We start from the raw sequence: 17,431 nt of genomic DNA, 5'->3' as shown, positions 1-17,431 counted from the left end.
GACAGGCCGTCTGGGCCGCTCCGCGCTTCTAGGTGTTTTTACCTGATGGTGGTGCCGAGAGTGCGGCAGATGAACTTTCTAAGACTGGATTTAGAAAGCCAGCGCCGTTCGGCAGGGCTGGGCAGCACGGGGGAGCGATCTCCGTCGGCCCTGTGCAGCAGGACGAGCTGGGCACAGAATATGTCTCCCACTCACAGGTACATGGGACAACAGATTTCCCCAGAAATCTTACGCCTGTTCTGCTACTTTGCAAAGGCTGGTTTTAATGTTATTACGAACTTAACAACAGTCAAATCTCTGCTAATTTGGAGCTTTGGAGCCAACTGTTTGTTTAACCTTGCATTGGAGACTGGGAAAGGCTGCAAAAAACACAGCAATTCAGCACAGGCCATACTGAACATGAGGTGTTTCAGTACCTGGAAAAAACACTATTTTAAAAAAAACATAGTATCAGAGGCGATGCGGAAAATGCCGGCAAATAAGCTCTCTCGGGCTTCTTTGGGAGTCGTAGAAAGCCAGCACCCTTTATCAGTCCTGGGCAAAATGAGGCAGTGATCCCACTCGAGCCTGCGCGGTGAGGCAAAAGCTGGGCACAGAACGTAATTCCAACTTGGGTGCAGAGGGGATGTACTGAAGATGCATCTGTTCAGCACGGGTCATATTTCACACGAGACATTATCATTTCCAAAAGAATAAAGAGCGTAACTGTTGATTTTCTGTTTTCTCCCTCTTTTTCCTCAATAAGTGGTTAGAAGCCAGTGTTTAACCATGTGCTTCCCCCCTTTTTTTTCTTCCTTTAGGAATGCTGAAGATAAGGAGACAGATCTGTTGCTGTTAAAGATTCTCCAGAAAAAGAAACTGAGTATGTATTATGTAATAAGCTCTTAAAAGTGAGGGTTTGGGCAGGAATAATGCTGATTTGATAATTTATACGTAGAGACTGAACTCCTGGTGTCACCAAAATCAGGAAAAGAAACTCCTCAACACCAGTTCTGTCCATTACCACATACATGGTAGGCAGATAAATCTTGTGTATGCCGACTGTTATGAGTAGCAGGTTTTCATACACTGAATTTATACATATATATTTATATTTCATGTAAAAATCATACATATTAATCACATTTCCCAATACTAATTACAGTTAAGCGTTCTCCCCTTTGCACATGCTTGCTACAGTCCTTTGTTGAGCCTGAGGTCTGTTATGTAGCCCTGCACCCTATTTCATTGGAATCTGGCCGCCTCTGAAGTTTCCATTTAAGGTTCAAAGTAAGGATTATGTTGACCTCCAATCTTTTTGGCTCCTGAAGTACTGGCCAGATGCCGGTCTTCAGCAATCTTCTGCTTTCTCATTGTTCTGTTCCTTGAATAGGAAGGAATAAACAAAAGGGGAGGGATGAATTGTTCATTAACTCCTGTGACTAGATTAGATTAGATATTAGTATGGACACTGCATTCTACGTAGCAGCTCATATTGTTTTTTTCAGGGGTACAACACTGACTCTTGTCTGTTGGAACCAAGATGTAGGCTTGGTGCTTTGTTTTCAAGGCATGTTTTGCTTGTAAGCTTTATTGTCAGAAAAATGTAAACAACTGCATGAGTTAGTGTTGCTCAGAAGAATTGGACTAGGGTGTAGGTATGCAAGGTATACTGGATCATGGGAAAATGTATGTCGCCAGTACTTTTGCCTGCCAGACTGGAGGCATCCAAATCCACAGTTTGTCAGGGATGTCTGTGCAAGAGGAATGTCTTAAGCATGTGTCTGACTTAATGAAGTGAGTACTGAGAGTGATCTGCAGAAGCAGGAGGACATGTCGAGGTGATATTAATAGCTTTGTCTCAGAGCAAGTTTACAGCTCCTAGGAGGGCGCTGTACTGTCCAGTGATGTTTTCTGTCTTGTTTTCTTGTATGTTTTTCTGGTAGCAATATTAAACTGCCTCAAACTTGTTTTTACAGGGGAGAAACACTCTTGAGTTGTGGTGACAGAAGATGGGGCTAAATTCCACATGTGAATTCTAAATGTAACTGTGACTAGAACTTTAATTTTTTTCTTGGGGTAAGGGTGGATCTGTTGAGTATTCTGGAATTGCCTTTTGCGAGCAATAGTATTTCTGGTTATGAAGCAGAACTAGCAAAAGCTAATTTTAGGCTAGGTCTCGATCTCCCTTTAGACATCGTGGCTTTTTTTTTTTTTTTTTTTAAATAAACTTAAAGCCTGAAAGAGATGTTCTGCAGTCCACCTTGCAAAGGGGAACTGGAATGTAGTTTAGTGTGATTGAAATGAGCCTTAACTACTTCTGAACAGAAGTATAGTAATGCTGTTTTCAGGCTGCTGTGGTTGCTCCTGTGTTTTGCCTGTCACCTAGGTGTAAGCAATTCTAATGGTGTTCTCAGTAAGTAGTTCAGTGGCTCTGCTGCACTCTGCCATGTGGCTCACCATACTGCAGTGTTATTAAATCACTAACATGCGTCTTCAGTGGTGGCTCTTGTTGGGGCGTGTTAGATTGTCGCAAGGAGTATGTGTGTACTACTTAAGCTAAAGGTAAGTTTGCGAAGTCTAGAAAATCTGAAGTTTACAGCTATCGTTTTAGTGTATCTGCAGATGTGAACCCTTCAAATGTATTGATAAATGAATAAAGAGATGTTGACTTTCACTGTGTCACTTCTTCCTTACAAGACTTCTGGTAACAAAGATTAGATCTGCACGTGTTCTCTGGGATTACTGATCCGTGCCAAGTATGTCTGTTGGGGGGGGATACGGGTTTTGGTAGCTGGGCCTAACGTTTGTGGCTCTGCAGGGTTTCAGGCCAGAGCAGGCAGTGCCTGTGGCTGATGTGTTGTCTGGGAGCCATTCCACATGTCACACAATTTTCATCAGAGGTTGCTGCTGTATGGGAGAAATGGGAACTTTGAAACAGGGACTCCGTTCTTTAAAGCTCAATTCCTGAGGGATCCTTTATTTAATCCATATTCAAGAAAGGAGTGTGGGACTGCAGCAGATGATGAGTCATTGCAGAATTCTACAAGATACATGTTTTACTTACAAGTAGATGTACTGTCTTAGCTAATACCCACCCTCTTGTGGGGCATCTTCCATTGATAAAGGATGCTCCATGCAAATCGTTGCAAATTGAATTTGGGGGGGGGGGGCAAAGGGGGGATCTTTGAAATGACCGAAACAAAATCTGAGGCTGGAATTGTGATGAGTGGGCAGTGCAATTGATACTAAGTGCTTGGCAACTGTGAGGGGTGGGTGGGTTCCTGTTTGAAATGGATGAGGCAGAATTGTGGACTTCAATTACAACATGGATTTGATCACAGGAAATTGCTTCTGATGGTCATGCTAGTCACACTTTGGACTAGACTGGTGGGGGATTAGGGAGCTGTCATAGGAAACTTCTTCCTCATTTTTTTAAGTGTATACTTTACCTGCTAGTGCCAAAGTATAGTTGAATATATATTCTGCATGGAGCTATAATAAGTGGTACTACACCTGTTTAATTTTTAAGCAGCTCTGCATACAACCCTATTGCATGACATCTTCACTGTTTCACATTCCAAGTTTGTGACTGCCAAGTCCTGGTAGCCAGCAGTCATGAGCTAGTACTGTGAATTTGCTTGTTCAAGTGGACTTTTCTAGTAACCTTGGTGCTTCTGGGAGAAAAATTAGCACATCCGTTATACAAATACAAGCTTTCTGGTGTTGGATTTTAGCTACTGTATGGCATTGTATTGATGGAGTTGCCTGATGTGTTACCCAAATTCCTTTGAATTTTAACTTGCTTTTATCAGACAGCAGCTACCTTTTTAATTTATTTTAACAATTTCAGCGCATAGTAACTGTTTTGGGGTTTTTTTTACAAATTGCCCTTTGAAAACTGGCTGTCCTGATTGCCTCCTGTAATGGAGGATCCTTTTGTGTGGAACTGAAACTGTGTAGCAGTTCTGCTGTTCCACTGTGTGAGCCAAATGATGAGGTCACTGGTGTTTCCACCTGAATAAATTGGCCTAGTGGCTTCATCTGACCTGCAGGTTAGATTTGTGAACATTCAGTTTTTAGACCTTCATCAAATATTTCAAACTTGCCAAGATAAAGTTAGGGTTTAATCAAGAGAAGGAAAAACTAGTTTTCAAGATGATGGCCAAGTACAAAAGTACAAACTATATATAGTGTTTGCTGTGGGTGTCCTACAAGTTTTCAGGGCTTTGTGAGGTTATGTGGCCTTTCCTATGACTGAAGCTTTCCATGAGTATCGTGCACACAGGGTAGTGAAATCTTCCTCTGTTACTTGTGTGCAATAGAGGTAATCTTACAAGATGTGTCTTAGGATGACTTGGTTTTCATGATTTCTCTTAGAATTCAATTCCGAAACAGCTTTTTTCCTGTCTTTCCAGTCAATTCCTGTTGCATCTTGCCTTTATAGATGCTCCTTATTTTTCTGCACCCTGTTCCATCTGCAGTTGCATCCAGGGTCTTGCAGCTCTCCAACTTTCACCCAACCCAGTCTTTTTGTTCCTTTGCTTTGCTACAATGGTAGATACTTCTTTACAAACTCTTAAGTTGCCTCTTCCCTGTTTGTGATTGCTTGCTATTGCATTTTCAGGAAGTTACATGCTCAGTTTCTGTGTACTGTGCTAAATAAATTGAATGAGATCTATTGCACATAAGCAGGTATCCAGTGTGGATGAGCTAGATCTAGTCTCTGCTACCTCAGTTAATTGCATTTGCTGTTACCCAGGAGCTTGGAGCACAAACACAAACCATTTTTCTTTCCTGGTAACCACAGAGTTCTTGTTTTGCATGTGGTTTGTTCTGGAACTGTTATAGGCTTCTTGTATGATCTATTCTGTGATTGACACTTTGAAATCAACAGCATTAAAATTTTGAGTATAAATATTCTTAGCACTTGAAAGCATGAAATACTCGCAGTACTATTGAAAAGGATGGAGAACATTGATTCAGGACTGACTTTTGTTAAATAGAAGGTATTAACGGTGCTGTGAATTTTTCTGGAAATAGGACAGCTGAGGTTATAGATATTCTCCATAAGATGATCATAAAATGGGATCTTGGTTTATGCATCTTACAGGTAAGTGTTCCTTTACTCTGGGAAGTTGTTCAGGATTGAGATAAGTTAAATGCTAAATAGGCTTTGTGTGTCGCCTGCAGTAATGATTCTTTATTTCATCTTTCTGTATATGCTCTGGAAAATGGACAAAACTGAGGGAGAGTGTATCTAACCATAAAGATGGTCATCTCGTCTGGTAGTAGAAGTGCTGAGCATTTTCTTAGTTCATGCTACCATTAACCCTGTGACCCATCTGATTAATACAAAAAAAAAAAAAACAAAACCCGTAGCGCAGGCTGAAGAGCAGGTTCTTCTACAACCTTATGTGTATTAAAAGTGTTGATCAAAGGGGACAGCAGCAAGGGTCAAAAAAAAAATCTTAAGTGGTTTTAGGAGTATAGGATAATCTTACTTATGATGACGTAACTGGTCTAAGATAAGGAATTCCGTCGTACAGAACAAACTTTTATCTCTTGAGAAAACAGCCCAAAGCTTACCTGCTTTCTAGAGCACCCTTTTTTACTTGACAAAGCTCACATTTACCCAGCTCGTATTCCTGCAGCATCTGCTTCTACGTTATCCACAGGATTAATGTAGAAGTTCAAGTCAGTGTGGCAGTTTTTAATATATACATTTACATTATCATGCTCATTGAACAAGAATCAGAATGGCATAACATAAAGACAATTTCATTTTATGTTAGAAACTGAGAAGGCATGCTCTCTGCATGAAAACAGTAGTGCAACATTTTAAAATCTAATAAAGCATCCTATTAAAAGAGCAAAACTAATAAATTGCTGTACTAAATCTAGATGCAACATAGTATGCAGACTCAATTTCCCCTCCACCAAGTATTGTATTTCTGTGGTGTAACTCTTTCTAAAAGAAAATTTCCCCTGTACACAACGCATGTATTGCACTATATAGCCTACTTCACCACAAGTCTCAAAGAAATGGTTCTTGTACAGCAAAGCTTTGATGGTACAAGTAGACACGTTTTGACAGATGTATTTCCCTTTCCTTTAATCAAAAGGGCTATGTTTTAATTCAACATAAATGGTTTTAAAGTTTGCTAGCCAAGTGTTTGACATAGGTCTGACAGTAGGTGGTCACAATACTATGGTTTTTAACATTTTAAATAAAATATTTTCACACAATTTGAAACAGAAAACTAAAATACATTAAAGCACCTTGTGTACTAGTTTAGCACCACTTCCAACAAGATATTTAAACTAGTTGTGACCATTGAAAACGAAGTTTGAGGTTGGAAAGACATTAACAGCCAAGTCTTCAATCGCATGGGTTCCTGCAATATTGTTGAAGCTTTTATATACAAATTGAGTTGTCTGGGATATTTGGACACCACCAGAGAGACACACAACCACACAGAAATGAGGGATTGCCCACTTACACTATGAATACAAGAACCCCACTTTGTTCACAGGCGGCCACACAATGCTGTCACAGCCAGAATGTTTGGGGCTAGGAAACAGGAAAACAGCCACTGGTAGTCACGGTTTGCACAGTCACTCTGTGGTGACACACAACTGCCACACTTGTCTGGCTGGAGACACTTGTTTAAGGCCCACAGAACTTGCATTTTTAAAAGTATGTTTGTTAATGTGGCATGTAAAGCACATTGCACATAGTCAGAATGGCTTTTGACGGGTTACAGAGGATCACTGACCTTCCCCGTCTTGCTCATGACTAGTTAAGTTGCAGGTATCTTCAAGACTGATAACCTGCAAGTGTTGCACTGAGGTGGTAACACGGCAAGTTCAATGAGGTGGCCCTTTCTAAAAGGATCGTGAGTTTGTGTTTGTCTTATACATCAACTAAGTTTTAATTAGTGCATTTTTATGATAAAACATTGAGGTTTTCATAGTGTGGGGAACAGTGTTGGTAAAAGGAATTAAATGCAATTGAGGTGTGTCAATACTTAGAAGTCACTGAAAACTACGTAACTCTTACCGGAAACAATCTGAACCAGTGTTGTGACTAAGCAGGAGAGAGTTATATAAGTGTTTATCTTGAGAAAATCATTAAGACTTCATAGTCCTTTCCAGGCAGGTTTTGGCTCAATATGTGCAGTATTTGCATTGTACATGCTTAAAACTTGTGGGATTGACAGAGGTTCTTAATGTTGCTTGTGTAAAGACCCTCCAGACCAGCAATGCAGGTATTGGGACATTTGTCTGTTAGTCTGATACCCTACTGACAGCTAGTGATAAGTAGGGAAAGTAAATCCTCTCCAAAATGCTGTAGGTACTAAAACCCATGAATTTCAGAAAGAAGACATGGTATTTATCTAGAGGAAGGAAAACAAGAGGTAATTTGTCTTTGATCTAGCTCTTCCAGCTGTGCAGGATGTTTGTGGGGAAACTTAACTTCCACCGTACTACCTGTTTTACTTGGGAATGTACGTTATGCAAACGAAGCTGTGAGAACGGTTATCAGAATAGCTGGGAATCTGATTATTGACAATTGTTTTCCTTTCCAATGTTTAATACATACTCAGAATTTCTTAACAAGAATCAGCCTGCTTAATGGTCTCAGTAGCTAATGAAACGAGTCAAAATTAACAGGGTCGAGTGTAAGATCACAGGAACAATAGGGAAACAGTCAAGAACTGGTTAAATAAACCAGACTGTAGATTAATTTTGAGATCTGTAATTAATTCTAGAGAAGCTTGGAGCATAAATAGCTTGGAGCTATTAGTCTGCCTGTGGGCAGTGCATCTTGTAGTGAACTCTCCAGCTGTCCTCCAAGTTTACTGTAAGCGGGCTATTGCTTTTCCCCTTATCTTAGATGCACGGTAACTTGTTCGTACAATATATAAACTTCCTTAACACAGAGGGATTTTGTTTGGATAGTAATCCATGACTTGAAAGGTGGTGTATATACAGCTTGGATTTAACAAGAAGAAAAACACATGAATTGGGAACATGTGACTATTTCCACCCACTGTGGGCCCGAGCTGAGCACTGCCTGTGCTGTTCAAGTTGTTCTGCCTCAAACTTTGTTAATAGTTTGGTTTTCATTATGGACATTTATAGTTTGGTCACACTTTTTATCCAGGGTACAAAAGCTGACACTTTTGTGTAGACACCTGGAGAATCTTTCACTCCACAGCCGTAGCCCCAGGAGGTCACACCGTACACAACCCAGCTTTCCCCTGGGCGTTCGCACATCAGTGGCCCACCACTGTCTCCTTGACAGCTATCAACGCGTTTCTGTTCCTGGATGTTTCCAGCGCAGAGCATTCTCCCTGTGAATCTTCTTTTGTAACGTTCCTCACATGCCCTCTTGGGAAGTAAGGGGATGGCAGCCTGTTGCAATGTTCTTGAATAAGCCCTTCCTGAAAAGAGGACCCAAATTATTGTCTCATTACGATTGGTCTTGGAAACAGAATTGTGGTTTAATCCAGCTTTTGCTTCACACTGTCTTGTCATTAAATAAAATGACTGAAAACCAGGCTAAATAGTGAAAAATTACCAAGTATTACATATAATACTAAAATACTGTATAGCTATCGTAACTATGAAATGTAGATAATTTTTTTTAAATTAAAAAAAAGCTTAAAATATGTAGCTTTACTCCTTGTGTTCAGTGGATCTTTACAAGACTGAAGTTTGTGTCTTCTGTAAGAATATATGCCTTAATACTTAAATGGGGAAGCTGGTTTTGGGACTCTTGAGCAGTGGAGACTAAAGCTAAGAAATAAATTCATTTCTAGGTGACCAGTTCAAATCCAGCCTAGCTCAGCCAAACAAGTTCCACATCCTGTTGATTTCCAAGCAGAGTATCCAGCCAACCATCACACTTAAGCCCTGTAAGCGCACGCAAGCTGGCTTGTCAGCTCAGTGAAGGACCTAACGGTGCTGAGCCCAAGCGCATCCTGGTAGAGACTGGTGGTATCATTAGAATCTCCTACAATCCTGGTAACTTCTGTGTACCAGGGGAGTCACAGCAAAAAGGAATCTTCATTTTGTGAGGGTGACCAGAGCCTGTCCTTTGGTTTTCTTAACTGTGAATCCTGCATTGTTTAAGCAGTGCTCTGCTTATAAAAAGTCAAGATTTAATTGGCGTTTTTCTGTGGCTTGCACCTCTTTTTCAGTTGGAAAGGTGGGAAATTAAAGCCAGTGTTAGAGGGTTTTTTTTAAGTAAAATGTTACTACTTTGAAGTATTTATGATTCATATAGTTAAGTGTGAACTTTCAGCTGAAGTACTGCAATGATGTAATTTCTTACTGTAATTAAAGCCAGTTATTGAAGTGGTTAATGTTTTCTTAAATAGATGTCCTAAGTAAACAGTATTGCAGAACTTTCAATGAGTTGTGCAAAAAGCTAGACAGAGCTAGGCAATGAATTAGCAATTGTTTTTAGCAGAAAACCCCACACTACAGACCTGCCTCCTTTATTGTGGTACAGTGACCCAGGCATCTGTGCACACAGACTAATGCATGTAAAGAGGAAGAGCTGATACTGGGCTTTGCCGCCTTGTCCCCATGCCAGTTTGAGTGCGTCACTGGAACAAAGGCTCAAGTGTGGTTGCTGTCTTGTACTGTATTCAGCACCGAAAAAACCCATGAAAGTAGAACATGATTATTAATTTGTAAAACATATAAAGGACAAGGACCTAGACCTAAAACGTGACTAGATAGTTTATTCCAGAAGCCTGGACTGCAGATTGCGTTGTGGCTCTCATAAATTTTAGCGAGATGTCCTCTTACATAAATCTAACTGCTGATTGAAAATGTTAGTGGTAATGAGAGACTAAAAATGGTATCTGAAATTCTATAATTTGTGTATTTTCTATCCATTTTTCTGTTGGTCTAGTGTAAAGAACCTTCATGAATTATTCATTGTACTTACCTTAAAAACCTTAAGTATATTGGAACTGTTAGTTATGTTCTGAGACGGGGGGGGGGGGGGTGATAAGCTGCTGTGCAGGGTGTGCCTGGCAACAAATAAGCTTTTCATTCATGCTTGTCAGTCTTAACGAAGCCATTTTACTGACTGGTTCTGTGATTCAGAGTGACATAGTTAATCACTGCTGTTCATACACAAACTAAATTCAGTAAACAGTGTTGTCATTCCTGTTTAGGGATCAGGAGAGAAAATATTTCCCTATGTAAAAAGAGTAAAATTGTTCCATTTTGAGCATTTCTTACTTAAGTATTTCAGTTTGGGGTTTTTTAATTATTTTTTTAAAAAATAAGCGGCTTCAGGTAATGAGATCAGTGGAAGGAAGTTATTAAAACATTTTTACCTGTGTCACCCCATCCAGTGATATAACAGTTGGGAGCAGTTTTCTGGGGTCTCTCTCTCCTTAATGGCAAACAAGCAGGTAAGACGTGGGTACTGAACCTGGCACACTGCTCCTCTGGCCCTTGTAGCCTCACCAACGCAATGTCATAGTCGCTGCTGTCAGGCCTGTACTCTTTATGCATCACTATCTGTTGGACTCCAATTTCTTCCTCGTACTCTTCTGGTACCAGTGTGTGGTAGTCTCCGACCCGCACAGCATAGTTTCGAGTGTTGTTGCCATACCTAAGATGGAGAAGAGAACAAATGGGGCTGACTCCTGCAAAGCCAGAACCTAAGCACGCAAACAGATTTGATAAGGGGCTTTAATGCTTCTATGAATAATGATTCAAAAGGGTTTTTTAGGGAGCAAACATGCTTCTCAGATGTTTAGATTGACATTCAAGTATACCCTAAAGAATATCAAAAAACTTTTCCTGAAGTTTCTGGTTGGGCTATGATCGTTTTTGTGTATTTTCACAGGCGAGGTTTCTTATGGCTATTTACCATGACTGGCACATATTTCAGATGTGCTTTATAAATACATTTAGTAAGGGTAACACAAACTGCCAGCAGTTATAATGAATACCTGAGTATTATCATCATTGTGATACTCCAAATAATTACTGAATTAAAAACAGTATTCAAGCTTGTTTTGTAGATTGGTTGAGGAATTCTAGAGGCTTAGAGAACTTGATAAAAACCTCGTGTCAACTGAAGTTATAATAAGGAAAACTAAAGTATATGTGCATCACAAGGACCTCTTGTCAAAGTGACAGAAGGCCTGTGAATCTTACACTTGTTTTGCATCTAATATGACCCCAGTTTCTTTCACATCATAGCCTAAATGTTAAATACCTTAGAGATGATTACTGTGGTTGAAGTAACAATTTTCTATGCATGTCTAAGGACACACAGGACACACAGCCTTTCTCAGGAAAATGCAAACAAGGGAATACTGTTGGGTACATTTATTTGTTTTAAAATCTGGCTAAGCTAACCCAAATATTCTTCCTATGACTTTTCCCTTTCCCTCACAGCCTTCAGAAGGAAATTTGTAATACATGTGCAGAAAATACCTTACAATGTTCCATCACGTTCTAACCTATACTTGTCCTTTTTACACCCTTCAGCAATGTGCTGATCCGATAGGTTGCTAAAGCTTGCTTTGGGAGCAGCAGGCAAAGCAGGACTATTACAGGTTTCCTCTGATAATATACAGCTGTACCACTGATACTTATTCTAATTGTGGATTGTGTTCCTGGTTGCCTGCAACGCTTTCTTTGTTAAATTCCATACATCTCCTTCAGGTCTTCTATAAGCAAAATTTTGCTTCCAGGCTAAGAAGAGAGGTTCACAGGCTAGGACCAAACATCTAGTCATCTGAAGATGACCCTGACATTTAGGAAAAATGAAGTAACTTCTCTACCACAAAACTTTTGCCAGGTCCTCCTCCATAGTAATCTGTGCAAAATACTCTCTAGATGCTGTATTTTCCTTGTAGTTGGAAATGAAAATTCTGTAGCAGCTAGAAATGAAAAGATGTAACTGATGCAGACTTTTGGAAGTTTACAGAGTTTAAAATAAGTATTCATACTGATGCTAATCTGGGAGGGAGAACTGATGAAAATTTAATTGTGTATTCTACCAAATACAATACTTATTACGTCCCTGAAAAAAATAGCTCAGGAGCTTTTTTTAATTTGTGAATCAGTGTGTTTGTCTCAAAGACAAAAAAAAACCCTCTATTTGTATGTGTCGCATTCCTAATTGTTCTATTTTGACCACAGAAGTGCTAGTATTTTATAACTTATCACTGAATCTATTTTCATTAGGAATTTTACATTGAGAGATGAGAATATGGATAGGAAAAGAACATCAGAAAAGGCAGAAACACGAATCCTGGCTCTCCAGGCATTCTGAGTCCAGTGCCTTGATGTTTCTAGTATACAGGTATTTGTAAAGTTTTTTTTAAATAATATTTTAATCTCTCTTGCACTGGATCTGACATTCTGATTTCTAGATCATCTTGTGTGGTTTTGCTAGTTTTAAAAGCTCACTAAGACTTCACAGTTGATTCTTTTCCTGATAAAGTAAACCGCAAAATTCCATAGAAGCTGGGTTGGCAGCTGATGTATTGCTTTTATTCTTGTTGCCTTTAAGGAGATTCCTAAACAGTAAGAAAGGCTGTTACATCTTAACTAGTTTCTGGAGTTATATATATCCATCTGTATTTGGCCATCTGAAGTATGACATCAGTGAAATCCTAAATTCTGCATCGCGGTAGATTGTCTGTCAAATCTTTGCTGTCTGCTGCCTGCCAAGAGTTTCTGCTCTGACACTCATGAATCCCCTCCTGGCTCACGGCTGCCACACAACTTGCATCAGAAAAGGCTAATCTTACTGAGACACTTGGTATGCTAATATCAGTCTAAACTTGCTATTGTTACTCTGAGCTATGATGTGGGAGCCAGTAGAAGTATAAGCTGGCACTGGCTAGAAAACAGTGGGGTGTTTCAATGCAGAGCTGTGATCTAATCTGTGACCCTGGGTGAGTTTCTTTTTTGTTTTTAATTCTGCCATCTCTTTGTCTTTCTGTAATGTAGCAAGGAATAAGGCTACACGCATCTTCAGTGTGTTAAAATACTACACAGTAGAGGCATTAGTTAACACAGTTTTCTTCTAGTATGCATTCTGTGAAATTGACTTTTTTAGGAATAAATTGTGCGTCTTTAAAATAAAATGCTTGGTATCTTTCAGTACTAGTTTGTACTGGATAGGTTTTATATATTTGCTTGCTATGGCTTCTGAGATTTTTTAGAAACTGTAATTCAGTTTAATTTAGCATGCTTAGCAAATTTTTGTGGCCCGTGTGTACAAATTTCCAGTATTGTTTTGGCAAAACCATAGCATTCAAAGTTAGAAACATATTTGTAGATAAATATACAAATTATTTTTTTTATCCCTCTGCTTATAGAAAATATCAGTAGAGAAATTGACCTAATTCCTTAGTTTAATCTTGTGTTCTACAGAAAGTTGCATCTGCAGTTCAGTATTTATATATATTAAATGGTCATTTGTCTGTTCACATAGAGGCTAAATAACTTAATAGGTAGTGTATTTCCTAGAACTAGAGCTTAAAGATTTCTGAATGAGGTGGAGCAAGAGAAACTACCAAATCAAGGGCGAGCGTATTGAACACTTTGGACATCTTTTTCATGGAAGTACCCATAACGTTTCTTGTTTGACAGAAAGCATGCCATTATGCTACGTAAAGCAGTTTGAATACACTGTGCAAAACAGACAGACAGACCTTGGTAGCCTGTTTTATTGTGTAAGCTAATCAAAGCATTGGTCTTCTGTGAAACCTGTAAAACAGAGGAATAAACCACCCAACTACAGAATAATTTGCACCCTGACAGCCCAATTCCTGTACCAGTCTCCAAAGCGGACATCAGCATAACGGCAGGTAGCTACATGGTCAGCATGTATAGTATTAAATGGTCCTTCACTTTTACAGAACCTATTTACACAACAGATGTGATGCTCAGGATGTAAAGAGTCAAGTAAGACTGGGATGGGTTATACAGCCAACTAAATACTTCTATGTCTTGCCTGGGCTGAGATTGCAAACAGTCTTGGCTGATGCATTAGCCAATTCTGTAGGATCCATTTCCTCAGAGTAAATTAGAAAGGCAGTTGATAGAGGAAGTACTTCAGTTACTGTTGCAGTAAAATGGCTTTATTATTTTCATTTGACTTACTGTAAACTTATATGCAACCCCCCCTAAAGTAAATGGAAGAGTTGTTTTTGTTACTGACATCTCATATATATTTTTCTGCTCAAATTTCATAACTGCATGATGACAATCCAGTTAAGAATCTAAACGATCCAGCAACTGAGCCTAATAAGTAAAATTATGCTATCTCCTTTGCCAGTTAAGCAATATTAAATATTTTAATAATTTTTGTTACAACAATTGTTTATATGTGTTGATCTGATTGCCTTGAAAAGGTATCAGAAATAGGATTCTGGACACTTGAATGCATTGCTAGATAGAATATTTGAATGCTTGACAGTAAATTTTAGCAATTTTTGGTACCCCTCTCAGTGTCATATTGGAATACAAATGTACAAGGTCATTAGCTTTATATATATATATATATATATATATATATATATATATATATATATATATATATATTTGCCTGACATAATCTGCCAAAAACATTTCCAAAAGGTCACTGAAAACAGTCTCATCCTTTATAGATACACTTGGCTCCATGCAGCAGTGTATTAGTGCTGTGCTGATAGTTTCTGGGTTATGAAAGCTTTTTGATGTTCAATAAATATTTGCCCATCTAAGTTAACCATTGTGCACAATGACATATACATTTTGTATAAATAAACACAATCACAGTACATCAAAGATGTGTGTTATCAGCGGTGCAATGGAAATCTGGCTCTCAAGTAGAGAAAGGTAATTTTACATAGTATAAATCTTCTTTTTTTTTTTTTTTAATTTAATGTGTGCCTCTGCATTTTAGTTCATGGGCTTTATCCACAACATCAGTTAAGATTTCCCATATACTTGATCCATTATCTTTAGTGCCGTTTGAAGAGGGGAAGGGTCTCTGGGTTTTTTATATATATTTTTTTAAAGTCTGATGGAAGTGAGAGCACTAGAGAGTCACTAATGTATTAGGGATTTGTAATTTGCATGAGAAATGAACATACTTCCTTCCTAAGCTGATGTAATAATCAAGGGAACTTGATTTGTAGTCGTTTATTTTGATTGTAAGCGTAAGTGTGAAAGAAAGTTGTATATGACTAGTCATAACAAGTGTTCTCCTGTCAGCAATATATGAGACAGTATAGTAGAAAACTTGCCCCTATTGAATGTAACATCCTTGATTTTGATGGAAGGGACAGTGTCCCTTTAACAGGTTCCTGCTGTTTTTCTGTGTTATGGATGATGGTCATTTACACCAGAATAATGAAGAGAGAGATCCAGGAAAGCTTACCTTAAATAAAAGTACTGTCTTTAAACATTTAATAGAACGAAGAAAAGTGCTGCTTCTCATGCAAATATATAAAACTTTAATAGCTAGAAGGATTCTGGTGAGAAGCTTAGTGAGCAGTCTTTGCAAGATTCACCATATTTCACACACATAAGGCTTTCTTAAACTGATTTTTTCATTTGTGGACAATTATATTTCTTCCCTTCTAGTAGGTGGTATTTCCCAAATGTGGAAATATTGTAACAGAGCACCATTATATAAAATGGATTAGTAATCAGCCACCATGCTGACATTGCCCTGCGGCCAGTCACGTAGGTACTGACATCAAAGGTACCCCAAATTCATCTCACTGTTCATGCAAAATTTGAGAAAAAAGTGAATTTTAATTCTGATGTCTTTTGGGTTTCTTGGGTTTTACTAGGTATTTGGTTCCACTGTACTTTCATGGTCCATAGTTCTCAAAAGAAAATTACCAGGACTGTGTTGATATATACATTGCTATTCAGGAATGCCTAAAGAAGCACTTAAGTAAGAGTCATATAATTAGAACAGCGTGGTGTTCAAATAATGCAGTATTTCCGAAAGTATCAGTCATTATAATTTCCTTTTTTTTACTGTGCCTTTTATTTCCAATTATCCAAAGTTAGTCTTTTTCTATGCATAGACCTGCAAATTCCCTATAGCTGTCAGAACCACTGAGGACAAGACTTGCTAGTAAGACAGGTGGGCTGTAAAAGGAAAAATGGCTTCAGACAATCTTTGATCTTGAATTATGTGTCTATGAAATTACAGAAACCAGTAATGCTGCTATACCACTGGCAAACAATTCTAATCGTCATACATAAAATTGTATTTTATTTTTATCGATAGTGCAGATGAGCCCACTTGTTACTTAAGCAGTGTTCCAATTTCCAGGATATGAGAAATGGTATACCGGCCTTTCTCTTGTCTGCTTGTGGAAAATATGTGAAGAAGGCACTTGATCTATAGATAGCTCTTGGAAACCTAGCCCCTTAAAATCACTCCGAGATCATTAAGAAGTTCAGCCTCATCTATCCAGTCAACCTAGAGCTAAAGGTGCCTTCTCACATTTACAGTCAACAGTAGTATATCCACAGGCTGCTGGATCTAGGTTGCACATTTTTAAATGCAGTATCTGTGGCAAAAGAATACTTTGGTCCCTGAGACCACAACTAACAGTTTAGTATGGCGTGTAACAGACCCTCAAGTAGCTGCACCAATCTAGAGTATGACAGCCACGCTGCTGTCCCGTCACGTGGGTGTTCAGAAAAGTATCCAAATGGGCACACTTCACCAGCACAGGAAGGAATGACTTGGAGGCCCAGCTACATCAGCAAGCCATTAGATGCCACCGTCAGAGAATTATACCAGTATAACCTCTTAGACGATTATTTCTTAAAAGGCGGTGGGATTTGGGTTTAGAGGGCTGCAAAAGACAGTTGTTTCTGTACTGTAAGCTAATAAAGCAAGGCACTTGCTCCAGTCTGTTTGTGAAGAATAAGCGAACCAGTTCAGTCTCACTAGCATCCAGGGTTCAGCTTTACTTTCCTATGACACTCCGCAAAATACCTAAGAGTGCTTTAGCCTAAAATGGGGCGGCAGGGCACTCATTCATCTAGTCACTGCAATTTCACAGTAAAAATGTCTGCTATTGCCAGTATCGATCATTACCAAAAAATAATCTGAAATATTACAGTCCCTGCATTTGATGATTGCTCAATTGTCATCATTATAACCTGAAGGCCACAAGCTGCAGTTTTGTTGGAATAGAAAGCTGTGTTAAAATGTCAGAAGTATTGTCTATATTTTTTTTCATGGAAATGCTGAAGTTGTGAATATAAATCTCATGAATTATGACACCCGGAATAATTCCTATGTATTAGGGTTGTTTGTTTGCTTTTATCTGAGGGGAAAGGAGGTTAGTTGGTTGGTTGGTTGTTTCTAAATCAAAGACCAACTCTTTGGAACAGTGTTCAGTTGGCTTAAACTGGAATGGTTTTGCCTATACCT

At 38.8% G+C, this 17,431-nt stretch overlaps 1 protein-coding gene across 1 annotated transcript in view; it reads right to left on the bottom strand.

Moving 5' to 3' along the window:
- Nucleotides 1-5,520: 5,520 nt before the first annotated feature.
- PRSS12 (serine protease 12) overlaps nucleotides 5,521-17,431 on the bottom strand; it is a 43,408-nt gene continuing 31,497 nt past the window's right edge. The window contains exons 12-13 of the mRNA XM_054066321.1: nucleotides 10,344-10,624; nucleotides 5,521-8,429 (exon numbers count right to left, since the gene is read on the bottom strand). Of these exons, the coding sequence (XP_053922296.1) occupies nucleotides 8,122-8,429; nucleotides 10,344-10,624 (589 nt within the window). The 3' untranslated portion in view covers nucleotides 5,521-8,121. The remainder of the gene's footprint in view (nucleotides 8,430-10,343; nucleotides 10,625-17,431) is intronic.

The sequence above is a fragment of the Cuculus canorus genome, chromosome 4 (assembly GCF_017976375.1).
Source record: "Cuculus canorus isolate bCucCan1 chromosome 4, bCucCan1.pri, whole genome shotgun sequence".
NCBI lineage: Eukaryota > Metazoa > Chordata > Aves > Cuculiformes > Cuculidae > Cuculus > Cuculus canorus.
This window is presented reverse-complemented; position numbering and strand designations above follow the sequence as displayed.